The following is a 16,630-nucleotide window of genomic DNA, read 5'->3' as shown; positions in this document are numbered from 1 at the left end:
TGTGGGCGACAATGTAGAAGAAAATAGTCTTATATGTTGGGACACGATAAATGACAAAGACACAGTTGGCCCGATAGATGATGAATACCTCCCTCTGCTAATGTAGCTAATACTGGAAAGTGGATGAATAGGAGACGACAGTAACATAACGCGGCTAGACGTTTGAAATAAGAAAAGTTTTCTAGTCGAATAGGGGCTACCGTTTGCCAGCTTCTCAGCTCGCTGACGCGGTCGCCATTGAGGAATCAAGCTCGGAACGGAAGCATCGGTGATCGCCTATAGGGAGAGAATGGTTCAGCGTCAAGATTAAATATAGCAGTATAATGATAGTTCCAAGCAGTCCGTTCTGCACTAACGTTAAGCTTTGTTCCCGCTTGAACTACCCCTCCCCCCGCCCCCCGTTGCAAGCGACATTATTATTTGACTTCTGTAAAAACGTGTTGTGTTACACACACGGGTACGGGGCCAAAAGAAACAATTGTTAATTTATAATGAGATTTCTGCTGTGATCAATAGATAACACGAATACGCAACTAACGAAAACCAGTGTATAAGTGTATACATTAATAGAAGATTTTCTGTAATAGTTATAGAAATGAACGCAATAGGTAAAAGGTGCGTTTAGAAGCAAATAACATTTGCATAACGACACCATCGTCCAAAATATCATTGCCTGTGGTTTTTCGCATACAAATTACGATACATTCATAGTGTCCTGTAAGCACTAGACTTATTTAGTCAATAAAATTGAGTGGAACGCTGCCATCATGACGACAATTAAGCGGCAGCCGAGTTAAGAGGGAGAGGTCGTAGCTTTGCGGGATTGATGGTTCGTTCGCTGCATCTGTACCAACTGATGAGGGAAAAGTATCAATTATTAAGTTTGAAGTTGCTTGAATCCGCGATATGCGCACACGACTTGGGATTATTTGTGGGGTAGAATGACGAAAAGGTCATTTTTGTCATTGCTACTGGACTTACGCAACCAGTCACCTAGCACCTAGTTGCGTCCTATTGAGAGTCCGTAGTTCACAACAAAATACGTGTACATAAACGGCATAATGAAAAATATCAGGCGAGAAAAATACTGCAAAGTTACCTGGAAGTTGCAATGCATTCACTGAAATCAAAGATACGTCCGTGCGTCCATAACTGACAAACGGAAACTTCCAAATGGATGTAGGTTTTCGACCGTTATGTATCAGAAAACGCAACTTACCAGGTCCCACACATCCCAGACACAAGCAAATATATAGGCTTCTAAGCATTGACAACTCTCTGATGAAGTGATTATCGCATCTGCGCGGATTAGAGAAATGTTCATAGGTTTATTAATATCTGGCGCTTATTTTTTTTCCATTGATAATGCTATACATGTGTTTCTACGTCGCACGCTACTTACGTTTTCTCCCTATAGAAGTGTGCTACATGCTAGAGTGAAGATGAGTAAAAAAAAAAAGTGGTTACTAACGGAAAAAGAACCTTCGCCTTTTCTCATACGAATTTCCGTTGTGTATAAATAAAAAGTGATGAATTTCCCCAAAATATCGTAGACATCATTGATTTCAAATTGACCTGCAATAATGCATTTTTTTCTCGAGCTAATAAAAATTTACGATGAAGTATTTGTTGGACGATGGTTTGTTGCGGTGTAGTCAATACAGGTTCACTGTTACAAGGCTGTCTCGTACTTCGGGTAGCTGAGTACTTTTGAAGCAAGCTGTAACATTTGTTTTACAGAGCACTTAATAGATCACGACCAGAAAAGTCAAATTTCGGGTTTGAAACATCGAAGCATAAAAATGCATTAGAAAAATCGGCGTTTAACGGTATAAAGATAACTGAAACACCGTAACATGTACCGATGACGAAGTTACGGTTAATGCAGGTTAGAACGCCCGAGTCGAACGTAATTGCCACTGGTCGCCACTGAAATTGTAACAACTCAGGTATAGTCTTGTCAATGACCCTTTGTGGCGAGGCGGATTACGCTTGGAAAACAATCACTTAGCTCAACGAGATAAGCTGATTTCCAGCGAAACGGGCGTCATTCGGCCGTGGACCCACTTACAGGCAACACGAAATGACGGGGACATAGAGCGACATCTGCTTTGTTCAGAGATAATTAAATAAGCACTTATTTTAATTGATTTCGTGTTGCAGGATAAAAACATATATTAACTAATCCTAATATATATATATATATATATATATATATATATATATTGTGGATTAGCTTGCTATTCAATGTATCCTTCGCCTTCTTGTACAAACAAAATGTCGACTGAGCATTTGTTTTGTCCAACTATACTGTTGTTATTAGCATACCGGATTAGTAAGGGTGTCGTAAAAAATCTTGAAAAAAAATTAACAAAATCGCAGAGGTCAATATGTTAATTCGAATATTTGAATAACTTAGACAAACTACGATAACCTAGGTTGAACATGAAATGTTTAAGGCATATCTGGTAAAATTAACGTATAGCCTGTCTCCTGACTGAACTGCTTTCAACAATTGCTCCAACAACCCTAGGGTGGAATAAACAAGATTATTTCAACACGGGTAGATCAGAAGCATTCGTTGCAAATTGAGAATATTCGCATGCCGCTCCACTTTTCCAATCGAACGGCTTACATGTCTGAAACGGAAAGCATACTTCAATAATATTCTACATTAGGTGTTAGCTGGTCGCATAACCAGATTTCTAGGCTTAGAGCAAATCTTCCGGCTTGACCTCAACGTGGATCTGTTCAGCAGCAATAGCAAACGTAGTTTACAAAACAGAAGTTGTGATAGAACTTCATGTAAAGTGACGAAAAACTTTTAGCGAAAGGAATCAGAAGGATCTGGTAGAAGAATCGTAGGATGAGAAGGACCAGACCAAGTCATCCACCCCCAGGACCAGACCCCCTTACCAAAGCCACATTGGATGTTATTAGTAGAGTAGGCTTACAGGTGTGTGTTGTCCTACTTCGTACCTGGAATAAAGATTGTAGCTGCTACTGGCTCGTTCCGCGGATGGTGCGATGAATCTATGGCGTACAGGGTAAAATGCTGATGATGCGTAACTCATCAAGATAATAGTCAACGATGACTTTCAGAGAATTTGACGAAGCATCAATGACTGACAGATGACGTTAAACATGTAGAAACAGCTTCCGTATATGTAATTTATCAACATCTTATAAAGTGAAATATTTTGGACTTCGTCGTTGACTATACCTCTGTTGACTATGAGCCTGAATCTGGAGCAGAAATGCTGGACAGAATTTGGTTCAAGAGCCTGCCCTCGTCAGCTGTACTACACTGAACAGAACATTCGAAAATTAAATCAGTGTGTCGAGCTTTTACGTCTGTCTTTTATTTCAGCCCTAACATGAGACAAAGTGTGTGTACCTCCGATTTCGACTCTAGGCCAGGCCATCACGCGTGCCGAAATTTAATAAGCGCTGTATTATCACGGAGACTAAACGTTCGACGTTTCTCCCTTCTAATGGATCCATGTTTACCTATACCAACTAATTTTAACGAAACAAAACTGATCAATAACATCTAACCCCACTGGCAAGGTAAAATACTCTATGAAATATCTAATTTCTAGATCCTATTCATATTGATCGTCATCAATTAAAGAATTCGCCAAATTTTCCCTTCGGACCTAAAGGTATTTATATACCACCGCTACCATACAATCATATTCAGTGTCAACAACCGTACGGAAGGTGAAGACTTTTGTCAGCCTTTTCAGATCAAAATAGCGCACAGATCTGGCTCTTCCAGACGGATAAGACACCCTTATAAATATACGACTATTAGCAAAATTTACTGCTTGGTAGCAACAATTCTTATACTATTGATTATACTACTGAAACAATTACTGATTTTGACGTTGTTACTATGGGATACTGATATAGGAATACAGAACACAGGCGACCTGATGGACGGCCTCGTTTACAAGGAAGATTCGTCCTAGAAAGACGAAAATACGGTCCAATTGCACTCTCTGTAGCTCTTGGCGGATTGGCTCATGTCTCGGTAGATGCGTTGCGTAAAAAAATGTTTGCTGTTGTAAATCTATATCTGTTCGACCTACTGGAATGAATGGCTGTATGATTACGTAAAAACACAAATGAAAGTTATACATCCAATAGTATGTTTATTCGCTGGCCAATTTACATACATGTTTACTACATCGAATATTACAGCGTAGTACTGTATAAGGCTTGTTCTATCAGATATTTATCTCGTAATGGAGGAGACGGTGCCGCTCTTTATAGGAACCAGGAAGCCAGCATGGAGCGATATAAGTAGAAAAAGTAAGTACAGCGGACGAAAATATCCAAAACTACTGCTCCCATTGATGCTCATAGACGAGTGTACCGAAAAGTACTCTCCTCTAACACTAGTAGGCTAAATAATCTAGCTACTGTAGAAGCTTCTAGCTACACGGACCTGCAGAGGCAGCTTTGGGTTTTGCTGAGGGCAGCAGTGGCTTGGGCCCCTAACTTGAATGAATCTCACGACGCATCGATTCGTAAGGACCCCAGCGACGTCGACGGTGGTACGCTACAGCCCGTAATGCAGACATGGTCTACTGCATGGAAATTACTTTTAGGGAACTATTGCCGACCCTGATCGGAAAAAACCCATCTTGTTTCGCGAGCCAAGCAGAACGATGAATTAACGAAACTAGGAACGATAGATATACGAATAATACTAATATTTTCTAATACGTTTCACTCATATTGAAAAACGCACCTACTTTGTTATGTCGCTTAAGTAATATATAGGGCAGTGTCCATTCCAAACTTGCTTCAATAGCTGAATGTGCCAGCCAATATGAGTACATTGACGTTTTTCTGTTACGTTCTAGGAGCTTGCGAAAAAAAACCTGCGTAATAGCTACAGAAATTGTGGAAGAATAATTATGGAAAGCGGCAAAATCATCTTTCGGAGACCGTGGATCACACGCCGTCTGAGTTGCCACGATGTGCGTGAATAATTGCTTATTACGAACGATTTATAGACTGATAGCATCTGAAGTAGAACATGTACTTATACCTTACAAATACTTATCAGATCACCGAAGTACCCCGGCAAAATACTGTAGATGGCATTCATGAGAACAGAACTGCAGGCCTACGACTGCGTTATTTATTGGCTTGAGTAACGAATAAATTGAGCAAAACCATCCTCTATTTTACGTTCTAAGCTCCGCGTCTTCTACGGAGTACGAGTGAAATTAGTTAGCTGTATCGTCCCTTGTCGCAGAAGGAAAATCGAAAGCAAAAAGGACAAAAGTTAAAAATAGGGATAGCAGGAAGAAAATGGCCTGCAATAAACGCTTGCGCGACCAGTCGCCTAACAAGGAAACTTTGTCATGAATTAGCAGCAGCAGCAGCAGCAGTAGCATCCAAAGGAATGATTCGTTGTCGAACCGAAGAAATCTAGTGAAAATTGACTGAGAGCTGTTGTGCCATATATCGTCTAGATACAACAGACGTTGGCGATCACGATCCGGGCAGAAGCGCCCGCAGCGATGGCGGCAAACATCACGACATTCTGCCAGTGAGGGAGCCAGATAACCAGACAGACTGAATCAGTAATCCATTTTCCGTTGCTCGATCCTGTGCTGTTAATTTGCGCGCTCGGCCAATGTAGAAGCTAAGTCCATTCTTTCACAGATTTCACTTATGTCCCCATTACCAATACCAGCAATAACGGCACCAACATCTCTGATCAAATCATCACTGTAGTGATCGGGCCGAACCGAACGTATAGGCTGCCCTAGAATACGTATCGCTTGTTCGACTCTACGTTATGGCAACGCTTGAGATTTTCCTTACAGTCTGCAACTACCATCATGATCATTTTGAGACCATGATGCTACTATTGTTCGTTTCGTGTTTGTGCTAATATTATTATATGCACAGCTTACCATCGTAAAGATCAAGATGACGGACACAGAGCTGGCGTAGGAGCAGAAGAAGGCAAGAGGTAAGGGAACGTGCGGGTGCGCGACACTTGAAGAGCGCTAAAGGTTTTGACGGTGGCGATGAATACGGACGCCTCGAGTCAAGTAAGAATCTGCGCTGACTTGAGCTAACTTTTTTGGATAGATGAACGTATGGTTGTAGTCGGCAGTCGATTAGTAGACTGATCATGTATTAGTGCGGTAAGCGGGTCAAAAGAGGTTAACGGCGTAGTGGGTTTTCTATCTCTTGCGATATGGTTCCGATGTAAACGGAAGTTAACCTGTGTTTAGGCTAAGTCCACAATCCAGAGCCAATCTGTTAATAGTTACCGCCGATCGCTGGCGACTTCCTGAAGCGATCGAAAAGATGGTTCACGATTTTCATTGTTAAAACAATTAAGCACAATTATGGTAATAATAATAATAATAATAATAGTAATATTGCGATATTTTTTGAGAACGATACGTGTACACGGGGGTAAAGGAATAGCAACTAGAATCACACCGCTATCTCTGCACCCTATCTGACGTCGTTTCATCCGAACGAAGCCGTTAAAAGGACACAATGATTTTTAAGGTTGTTCGACGTGGCGCGCTAGCCTCGTTTTGTTATAATTTCGTTATAATTTTGCTCAAATTTGACTAGTTTATGTTAACTCTTCCATAGTGGTAGTAGTAATAGTAGTAGTAGTAGTAATAACGCTGAGCATAGCCATATTTGAATGCGAAGATATATTCTAAACACGCGTTTATCCAGCAAGATCGTTGAGATTTTATTTGGGCACCTAGCGACTTCTAAATGTCAAAACTGGTGTCCTTAACACTCACAGGGATCTCATGCTTTAAGATTGCCAAGACTTTTGTTCGTCAATATATCCGAGGCAAAAACACGCATCACGATATAACATCCGAGGGGAGACGTCTTCATTTGAGTTGGGGTAATCTAAACATGGAATCATCAATGACGACATCAATACATTGTACTGTAAATATGAGGCTGGCATTACTAGATGGACTTGAGAAGACAAACGTAGTTATTTATGAACGGCTCGAAGAAAGTCGTCAGAATGACTATTTTCTTATGATTAATGTTTCAAAAAACCCACAGGCGATTTCTAAAATCTACTTTGTTTTTTGTGGTACGTGTTAGTCGAATAATGCTATCAGTCTGTACTACATTAGTTATACATGGTCAAAACAGTAATAAATTCTATATACCGTTCAAAGACGAATCACACGTAAAGGTCATATATGTTCCGAAGCATATATAAAAACCGATGGCGCTTTGGGTTTGTATCTCGAATTCGGTGTTCGCTCTCTGTGCTACGATACAATAAAAGCCTGTTTTTAAAATGACTGCACCAAATAAACAACACCGTTCGTGTCGCCCGGACGTAATCATCCTCTACTTAGGCCTAATGAATTTGGTGATAGGGGTGGCGTTCCTTAGGGGACCAGCTAATTTTTCTGTGTAGGCCATGCGAAGTTGATATATTAGCAGACATAAGCTTTAGATTTTCGAGCACGCTCCAATCTGTCCTTAATTCTTTTCACCAAGTAAAATTTAATACATTTTTAAAGATGAAATGAATTTAGGTTACACCGAATTGACGTATGCACTCAAGAGATTCAGTAGAATAGTATAAAAGTTGGACACTTCCTAGCCAGCAATCTCCATACGCTTCGTTTCGGTTTAATAAATATGATCAGGATAAATAAAAAGAACGAATTAGATATAGATAGTTCGTATTGTAGCGGGCTATTAAAATAGAAATAGTGGTACTCACACGTCGTCGTTGTCTGCCACCTGGCGAACATTTCCAAATTCGTTGATGACGTTTAACATATTCTGATCATTATGCTCTCTCTGCCATAATGTCAGCGGATCCTCCTGACCGGTACATAAGGGTATCGGACCAATATATATAACGATCGCCGTATAGATGAAATAAAATGACCGTAATGTGGGCACACTTGAATGGAATAGGTTCAGACAACGCCAGATGGATGTCGATGCGCCTAAGTCGAATCTCGCTTCCATCTTTGTCCGGATTTACATAGCTTCGTTGAAGGTCACTACCTGCAGAAGCAAGAAACAATTTTGCTGGCTAATTAAGAAAGGGAATCTATCAGCTAAGTAGGCAGTAAGTTAGTCGTTTCTAATCCTACTTATTAATATCTGGCATACACTAGGTGGCCATGTTATTGAGCAGTGGTGTCTTAAGGAGGACAACTGTGGTGGCCTAGGTTCGGCGACGGGCGCCGGCTGTCTCTAGGGCACTATTATTTAAATCTACATTATATAGAGGAATATATGAATGATCTATATAATAGAATTTTTTTTGTGCATTGGCGGCCACTGATCATAAATATATAGAGCATTGTTAAATGATGACACTTGAGTCACTCTGAACAATTCGCTCAATTGGCCAGCTTGTACCTTAGTTTGGATGGATACCTCTACATAAATGTATCCGCCGCTGTATGCCGGCTGCGTCGCCGATCGCTCTGTCATACTATTTCAGTGTTGAATTGTCCATTTTTCTGTTAGAATAGCGTCGAAGTACTACGTAAATCTTGGCTACGTCTGACATTAGAAAACGACAGCCTCAAGGAACGAGTTTATCATGAAGGTTGGCCCCCAAATCGGAGGTAACACGAACGCATATGGGATTATTTGGGAAATTCAAGTGCGACATAACTCTTTTAGTGTCGTGTGACATCGATCTCTTACTCCAGTGGCCCATAGTGGCAAACTATTTAGCAGTGTCACCAGGGCTGAAAAGCGAATCGTACCACAACGACCCAACAACAAAAAGAGAGAAGCAGACGAATTCGAGCTAATTCTGTAATTATAATAGTAATAATAACAATGGGAATCATTGTTATTATCATCTAACTAGTTTGGTTTACATAACTTTGGGGAGCGGGGGGCTGGTCACGCGTACCGAGGTTTGTTTCTTTTGAGCTATCTATATATTGTAGCTATTTTTACTTCGTTCTAGAACAGAGTAAAGATCATTATAATTATAACTATATATATATGTAAATGAGTAATCTATTCCTTAGACAAACTATTATTTTCCTTCGAAACACTTTCCGAGTGGATCAAGCATCCTAATACGAGAATTCAGCCATATTGCGTCATTATCTCCAAGAAGAGTCTGTAGATTTAGTGTCATTGAACGCGATGGCTTCTTTACTGTCGTTAATGTACGAGAAGGTTTTTTGTGGATATTAAATAATTACTTTAGATAATTATTAATGACATCCTCATAGCGAGCAGATGAAAATGGCGGAAGACAAAAGAAATGAATTTAGCTGAAAATATATTTATGGAACATAAGCAGAAGGGTAATATTTGCAAACAAAAATCGGTTTACATACCAATTTCAATGATGTTTTCATCGCCGCTAAGCGCCAAACGAAATAGAAATACTGCGTGAGCGATATCGTAGTCACCCTTATGGTTATATACGTATAATAAAGTCAGCTTTCTTTAATTCGATGATGTCTTTGAGCAGAGGTAATTCTAATATCACTGTCCATAAAACGCCTCCAATCGGGCCTGCCCACAAAGGGTATTTTCGCTACTTCGATAATACGTAAGTGCTCATGAAATAAGGCTTTGTCTACGTTGCATTTTACTAAAGTACGACGCGATGAGGCACGCACTTTGCCCATTAGTGTATACGGGGTACTTTGCATCAGTAGTTCGGAACGGCTTTTGCTCTAACAAAAAATCTACCTGGTTTGATTTAGATTATACCTTCGACCCTGTTGCTTAGCAATGAACCGACACGTAAAATTTTCCTGATGAAAATATACACTCCATAATAAAAATACTTGTTCATGTTGCTTTAGAACACGACTCAGTCGTACGTAGCCATAATGCACATTTTGAGCGTTCCGGAGGTGAGCCTATTATTCGCTAAATCAAGCAGACGCTCCTTAATAAAAAAAAAAAAAAAATATATAAATATGACAGCCTCTAACGTTGTCGAAAACTGTACGCTTCATAAAAGCCGACGGGTGTTTTTTTTTTTTTTTTTTTTTATATACGGTTTTAGTTTGATTTTAAGCGCGCAAACCTTTTGTCTCGACCCGGTTCTCCGAGTTTGGCCGACACGTCTTAACGTACATTACAGTTACCCTTCCTCGTAGTCTGATGTTCCGGCGAGCTCCCATCGCGTGGAATTGAACATGGGCGTTTAGCGTCGTATCATTTGAACTAGCCGTAATATTCCCGACGTCCTTTGTACGACTCGGCTTAAATATCGTTGTTGAAGCTCAGCTTTCTTGTGCTAGCGTCAAGATTAGGCCAGAACGAGGATTCGGACCAATCATCCGTTTAAGTCGAGCAACTTAATCAGGCTCGAACTATGGAGTGAACGTCCTGGTTAGAAAATGTCATTGCCAACAAACTTCATGCGCTTTCACTGCTGATCAGTTTTTGATGGGAAGACAACTTTCAAATGATAGCACCGAGCCGAGCTTGGAGTCACGTGCTGTTGTTAAGATAGCTCTTTTTATCTAGCTGATCAAGTAGAAGAGGCGGACGAATCATTGTATAATTCGATAGGATGAGGGCCTATTCGATGAAGCGATTTTAGCGCGGCCAAAATCAGTAGTTAAGGCTTCATCCGTGAGGCCGTATAACACTGCTGATACAGCAATTGAAAAATACAAGCTCCATCTTCTCGAAGTCGGAGAGTGCAATGGCAGATTGATCTATATTTAGCAATTTCACAGATAAATCAGCACGGCTTGATACGAGGATGCGTCCCCAACGTTGGTAATTGAACTGGCCATACACTTTTATATACATCTCGCAAAGACATCTAACCCAATGCCACGTGCGGATCGATAGAAACGGCACATGGATTGTTTACGGATTGATCAAACCCTAGGCCCCCTGAGTAAGCACAAGGCACATAGAGCTCATCAGGCAGAATATTGTTGCCATTTTGACGGCTGAATGTGAGTTATGTTTTTTTTTATTTAATCATATATGTCAGGTACTGTTATGTCGTTGTCGGGCTTTGAACTATCGACTTCGTCCTGTTTAGCCAGACGTTTAGCTGTTCCAGCCAACATTAACGTATGTGCGTGCTATGGAACACGGACATTAATAGGCCCACGGCCGTTTTTGAAGGCGCTCTCGACCGCTTGGTTAGAATCAAATGGTTAACTTTTTCGTCGTATTGCCGTAGGAAGTGCTTCTTCGTTTGTCCAATCTATTGAGCTACGAAACGAGAATAACACCTATTGGCCAGAGACTAGAATCTACGAGGATTCATTCATAATTCTTGTTCACGAACAAACGAAGCGACAGGAACAAACGATAGCACGAACGTATTTTTTAAAATCTTACTTCTACTAACTGCCTGTTTACATTCAACACAGTACATCTGGAAGATAAACATAAATTTAATTTGCGAAGGCGGTTATTTTTTTTTCCCGCCAAAGCACCTTTTCAGATTTGTGTGTGTGTGTGTGTGTGTGTGTGTGTATATTTTTAATGTTATTTTGTACAGTGCTCATACGTTCATCATATGATTAGTGGCTGTGACAGAGACGATTCCTTATCGACTTTAGAAGCGATCTTATTTTATCGCTTGAAATTATATAAACGCCTCTAGATACTGATGTTGGGTCCTTAACGGCGAACTACGGCCAAAAACGATCAAGGTCTAGAAAAAGTACGCATCGGCTTTCCTACGGACGTGGGTCTAAAGCTGTACCTACATGAAGTTTGCCATCGATTAGCTACAAAAACCCGCTCTATAGGATCAAATACTAAATAGCTTATTTCTAGCAGAAGGCAAAACTGTAAATATAATAAAGGAAGACAAAATAATAACAGTATACAAACAACCTGTAACATCACCGAGTAAGCGAAAAGTTAATAACTCCATTATTCTATAATATTCTATCAAGCCGATTCTTTTGCCTCCAAATAGGTCGCCTCGCCTTATTGGTTGAGATGATTGCTTTCACTCTGATTTTACATAATTCTAAGCGTTTTCATATAGGATCTTCACTGCTTCTTTTAGCAAAAACCAGCGACGCTCATTTAGCATATGAAAGAAGAAAAAGCCCCAGAAATACGAAATTTTCACCAACAAGACACGCTAGCGTCCCGAGGAAGCCAGACGTATCAGAAACTGATTTTTGCGGCACGGCTAATGAAGACAACGACTCATGTTGATGAAAAGTACAAGCGCAGTCATTCGAAAACGATTTTTTACAAAGACGATCATCACGACAGCTGAATCTTCACGGTACGTAGGTAGGTAAGCAAGCAGCTTCAATGACAGAGAACGCGAAACAATCGCCAGAATGACGAATTACAACTCCCCCTGGCAGCCATTTGCTTTCTACACACAACAGGTGGTTGGTGCACGCTTTCATAGGCACAATGCGGAAATCGACCGTTTCCCCATAACCCGAATTTGAACGAAAATACCATCAGAGTCAATGACAAAGCGGTGGACACCCGCTCGACACGGTCGAACCAAGAAACGCGCTTGAACCATCGTCAAACAGACACAACAGCTAGATGAATTCGATTCGATCGCGGTGCCCGATAAATCATCGTCATATACTCGAGTAGGAAGAGAAAAATGTTGAAGAGTTGTGCAATTGTGCATAGGCAGAAGCTTCTGCATCAGTGGATGAAGGGAAGGGACGAATCATAACTCCGAAGCATTTGTAAGACATTTACATATTTACGATTTTCTGCAGTACAAAAACTTCAACAAAACCTCTTCTTCAATCCTGTACATATTGCCAGTTTAACTAATGGAATACGTAAAGAAGCTTGTGATAAACTGAACTCATTTAAGCAGCATGCATGAGGGCGTCCTTGCAATGGTGCCGTGTGAACGCATTTGCGGGTTAAACTAAGGGATATATAGGTGGTTTCAGATTTGAATCTTGGCATAGGCAAACCCAGATCATCCAGTAAAATTCGGAGTAGAAGGAAAAGCTGTGAATACCAATATAATCTCTTTTCCTGCTCAGTCCCGTCAAATTTCTCCTGTTAATGCTCTTGTGACGATGCAGTGGTAAGGTGTTTGCTTTTCAGGGACAAGTTAGACAATCTAGGTTTGAGGCCGGGCATAGAAACGCTTCATTTTGTGTTCTCAGCCAGTTGTCCGAAGCAATGCTCAACGGCAGTATCGGACGTGAGGCTCGAAACGTCACTTATGTTAAGACATATATTATTACAGGTCTTGAAGGCAGGTTTTAAACAGGCCACCGAAGTCTATCGTAAAAAGGACAGCTGCTAGTCATCTATGGACGAGGCTGGATTTGTATATGTAAATAAATGTTGTAAAGGTTATCGGTAACGTAATCAAAAGGGTGAGCGTTGATAACTAGCTCAGTTTACGTTTGATGAATCGGTCGTAAATCTAAAAATTGTCCCGCAATTGTACAGTAATTATATTGAAAAATTATATGTATCAGTGAAAAGAGAAAAATTCTTCAGAACAAGTAGCCTTTGTCATAAAACGAAATTTGCGATAACCATTGCCGTAATAAAAGTAGCTAAAATTGATGTGCCACCTAATACTGATCACGGTGTGTATGGGAAGAGATTAATATTAAGTATAGCCGGACGCTCGCATGGTGATCTTTCAAGAATCAGACTAAAATCATTTTACGGTCGTCACCTAAAAGTTGATTTTAAATATACTAAAAACTATAGTCTATAAGTCAATAAACGTGGGCAGACGTAACCCAGAGTGCGTTGTTACGGCAACCACGAATAACGAACATGTTGGGTATCGCTGGTTCGAATCCAGCGTTAACAGAGTGTAAGTAACTACGAGACAAAAGAATGCTTCTGATTCTATCTCCTTATATTAGCTAAAATAATACTCTTCAATGTAAAAAGGTAAGTAAACTTGTCATCTGTGGTGTTTTGCTGTATAATTCCTTTAAAATCGCCCTGAGTACTATTGAAATAGAGGAATGGGGCAAATACGGAATTCCGTTTTTACTACATACTAACGGCGATTGCGTTATATGAATGAATAGGCCGGAAAAAGATTCTTCCATAAATAAACAGACTCGTTGTCGAATTGCCCTTCTACTTGTGGACCGAAGACTGCAGGCCGAGGACGTTGCGGACTTCAATTGTAAATCTGAATTGACAATAATTTTCAAGCCATTTTAGCAACATCCACGAAGCAATACGTGGTTGTCCTGGCACCCTTTCAACATTGTCGCCATACGGAGTACAGTATAACAGAAAAAGGAAATCTAGATTTATGTTTTATGGTTTTGTACGCTTTGCAGCTGGCTCACACTCTTTTTAGGGGGGACCGTCTACATAGATGAAGACTCAGCCTCGAAGGTTGGACCTGATTTTGCCAGAACAGCAACCGGCTAATTCCCAGTTCCTCCCTTATTGGCTTTAACGGATTATAATTGGCAAAAAGTATCTGATGAAAAGGTCGTTATTGTTTCCCTTATTTTGACTTATTCATTTCAGCTATGCTTTGAAGTAATGCTATATTTAAAATACCCATTCATCCATAAGTTGCAGAGCGTTACCTTCATATTGAATGTGACGTCTCTTCGTGCTAACGTCATTCTGACAACTAAAGACGTCTCACATTTACGCATTGTGTGCGCTTCGCTGGAAAGTGCAGGAAGCTTCAGACCTGATTTACCTCTATGGTGAAACTACAATACAAAAAAGTGAACTCGATCCTTTTCGAAATACTCGGTTAAACATTTCCATTTTTTTCTATGGACAGATTTAGACTTAACGCTGTTAGAGGAGCGAAATTCACTGACTATTATAATCGGAGCAAAAGATGCATATCAATGAAAAAGATACAACTTTTATACATTACATCGTTTTCTTTTACGATTTCGGAGCAACATATTAGTCACCTTGAAGCCTTTTAGCTATTCTGAACAGATAGGACTCAGTCGTTCTGTAGCTTCTTCCGATCGGCTTCAACAAGTTTAATGGACTGAGAAGTTCTTTAGATGAATTCGGATTTGAACAAAAGTGTCTAATGGAATTGCTGATAGCAACTTATTTCATGGTTCTACTCGCAAAAGAAGCCAAACAAGTTATGGTATCAGTAACAACGAGAACGAATTATTTGCCAAATGTCGTTTATGCAGGAACTGAACTAGGCGGGACAATGCCAAAGCTACGCTATTTAAATTTCAGATAAATATATAATACATTTAAAAAAAAATAAAAAAACAGAAAAATAAACCGGATAAACATGATCGCCATCGACTAACGCTTTTCACACATGAGTGCTGGTAATAAATTCTTAATTGTACACCAGGTGTGATAAAAATTTTGTAAAGAAAGACAAGTCTTAGCTTAATTTTTAGATACACCCACCGTTGAGATTATTGTAGCCGATGTGTTTCCATTAACTTCGTATTCCTATTAGTAGTCCCGTATGTAAGTTCTTGTACCACGTTTCGAAGCACCACACTTGTCCTTCACAAAAATCCACCCGTAACGATAGGCCACTTGTTCATTTTGATTTGCACCGGTATACACCACTGCGTTGGCCTATCAGCAACAAAGCATCGAGGCCCATTCAGATCCTGTTTTATTTTGCTCCGCTGCGAAACTACTACTATTATCTAATTAACAAAAACGAATGACTGCAATTTTCTTGTTTGTCGACAAATACCTTATTAATAAATGCTTATTGGCAGATGTATTTTTGTTCAGTAAAAATACTATTATTTAGACGTCGCCTATGGCACCATGGAGCCGAATCGAGTACGCAATTTCGGATAATCGCCACAATCCTGTAGCGTCAACCTCAAGTCCTAATACAGCTACATGGCCGCTGTTAGGTGAGAGACAGGCTAACCCGATAGTACGGACTCAATACAATGACATGATAGCCAGTACGTGTTAGTATACAGAGTACACGTTTGTGCGTGCATCGACTGCCTAAAAAGCATCCGCCCCCAAAAACAGACCTATGAAATCGACCCAGTCTGCGCTATGAGCGATTCCATGAGAGATCTGCGTGTCGACGGCCACACGTGGCGAGGGTCGACGGGAGAGGGAGCTTAGCTAATGGAAGACGGTAATTGTCAACATGATTAGGCCACCAGACAACGGACAGTTACCGGTTGCGCAAGTCGGTACCGTGAGCCGCGGAGATAGCTGAACACGCGCATAAAGGACACAAACCGGGTACTTATGACTACGACTACTTCTGCTGATGTGTGTGTATGATATTATAGCTGAAGGAAAAGCATCTGGGTGGAGGCCTATAGACGAGGAGGCGGTCGACTGGCGATGGGGTCTCCCTATGAGGTTGGAATGAACGATGCTGCAACAGCAGAGAAAAAGAGCTGCTCTTTGTGGCGATGGTGATGACTTTATAAAAGCAGAAATAAAGTTTATAAATGCTGAACATTTAATGCATGGACTACCCAGATTCATAGAAATTCAGCACATTATCGTTCGCTTCTATGGTAGGAAGATCACCTAGTGTCCTAATAGCAGGTGGTGTAGACGTTTCCGCAAATGATTTCTGTATTTTCTTTTGAAAATAAATATAATTATTTTGGTAATTTATAGCGAATTTGGTTAGTTTAGTGTATTTTGGAGCAGTCAACAACCAGGTGCCTCAAATCCGATTTAG

The 16,630-nt window shown here is 40.4% G+C and overlaps 1 protein-coding gene across 3 annotated transcripts in view; it reads right to left on the bottom strand.

Moving 5' to 3' along the window:
• LOC111251265 (CD109 antigen-like) overlaps positions 1 to 15,991 on the bottom strand; it is a 37,713-nt gene extending 21,722 nt beyond the window's left edge. For 2 of the 3 annotated variants that reach the window (XM_022807681.2, XM_086990335.1), the window contains exons 1-2: positions 15,358 to 15,989; positions 7,763 to 8,055 (exon numbers count right to left, since the gene is read on the bottom strand). In XM_022807681.2, the coding sequence (XP_022663416.1) occupies positions 7,763 to 8,016 (254 nt within the window). In that variant the 5' untranslated portion in view covers positions 8,017 to 8,055; positions 15,358 to 15,989. Of the gene's footprint in view, positions 1 to 7,762; positions 8,056 to 15,357 lie in introns of all 3 variants that reach the window. The other variant, XM_086990336.1, reaches the window with a different exon arrangement.
• Positions 15,992 to 16,630: the final 639 nt, after the last annotated feature.

Source organism: Varroa destructor, unplaced genomic scaffold (genome assembly GCF_002443255.2).
Source record: "Varroa destructor unplaced genomic scaffold, Vdes_3.0 BEIS01000005.1, whole genome shotgun sequence".
NCBI lineage: Eukaryota > Metazoa > Arthropoda > Arachnida > Mesostigmata > Varroidae > Varroa > Varroa destructor.
This window is presented reverse-complemented; position numbering and strand designations above follow the sequence as displayed.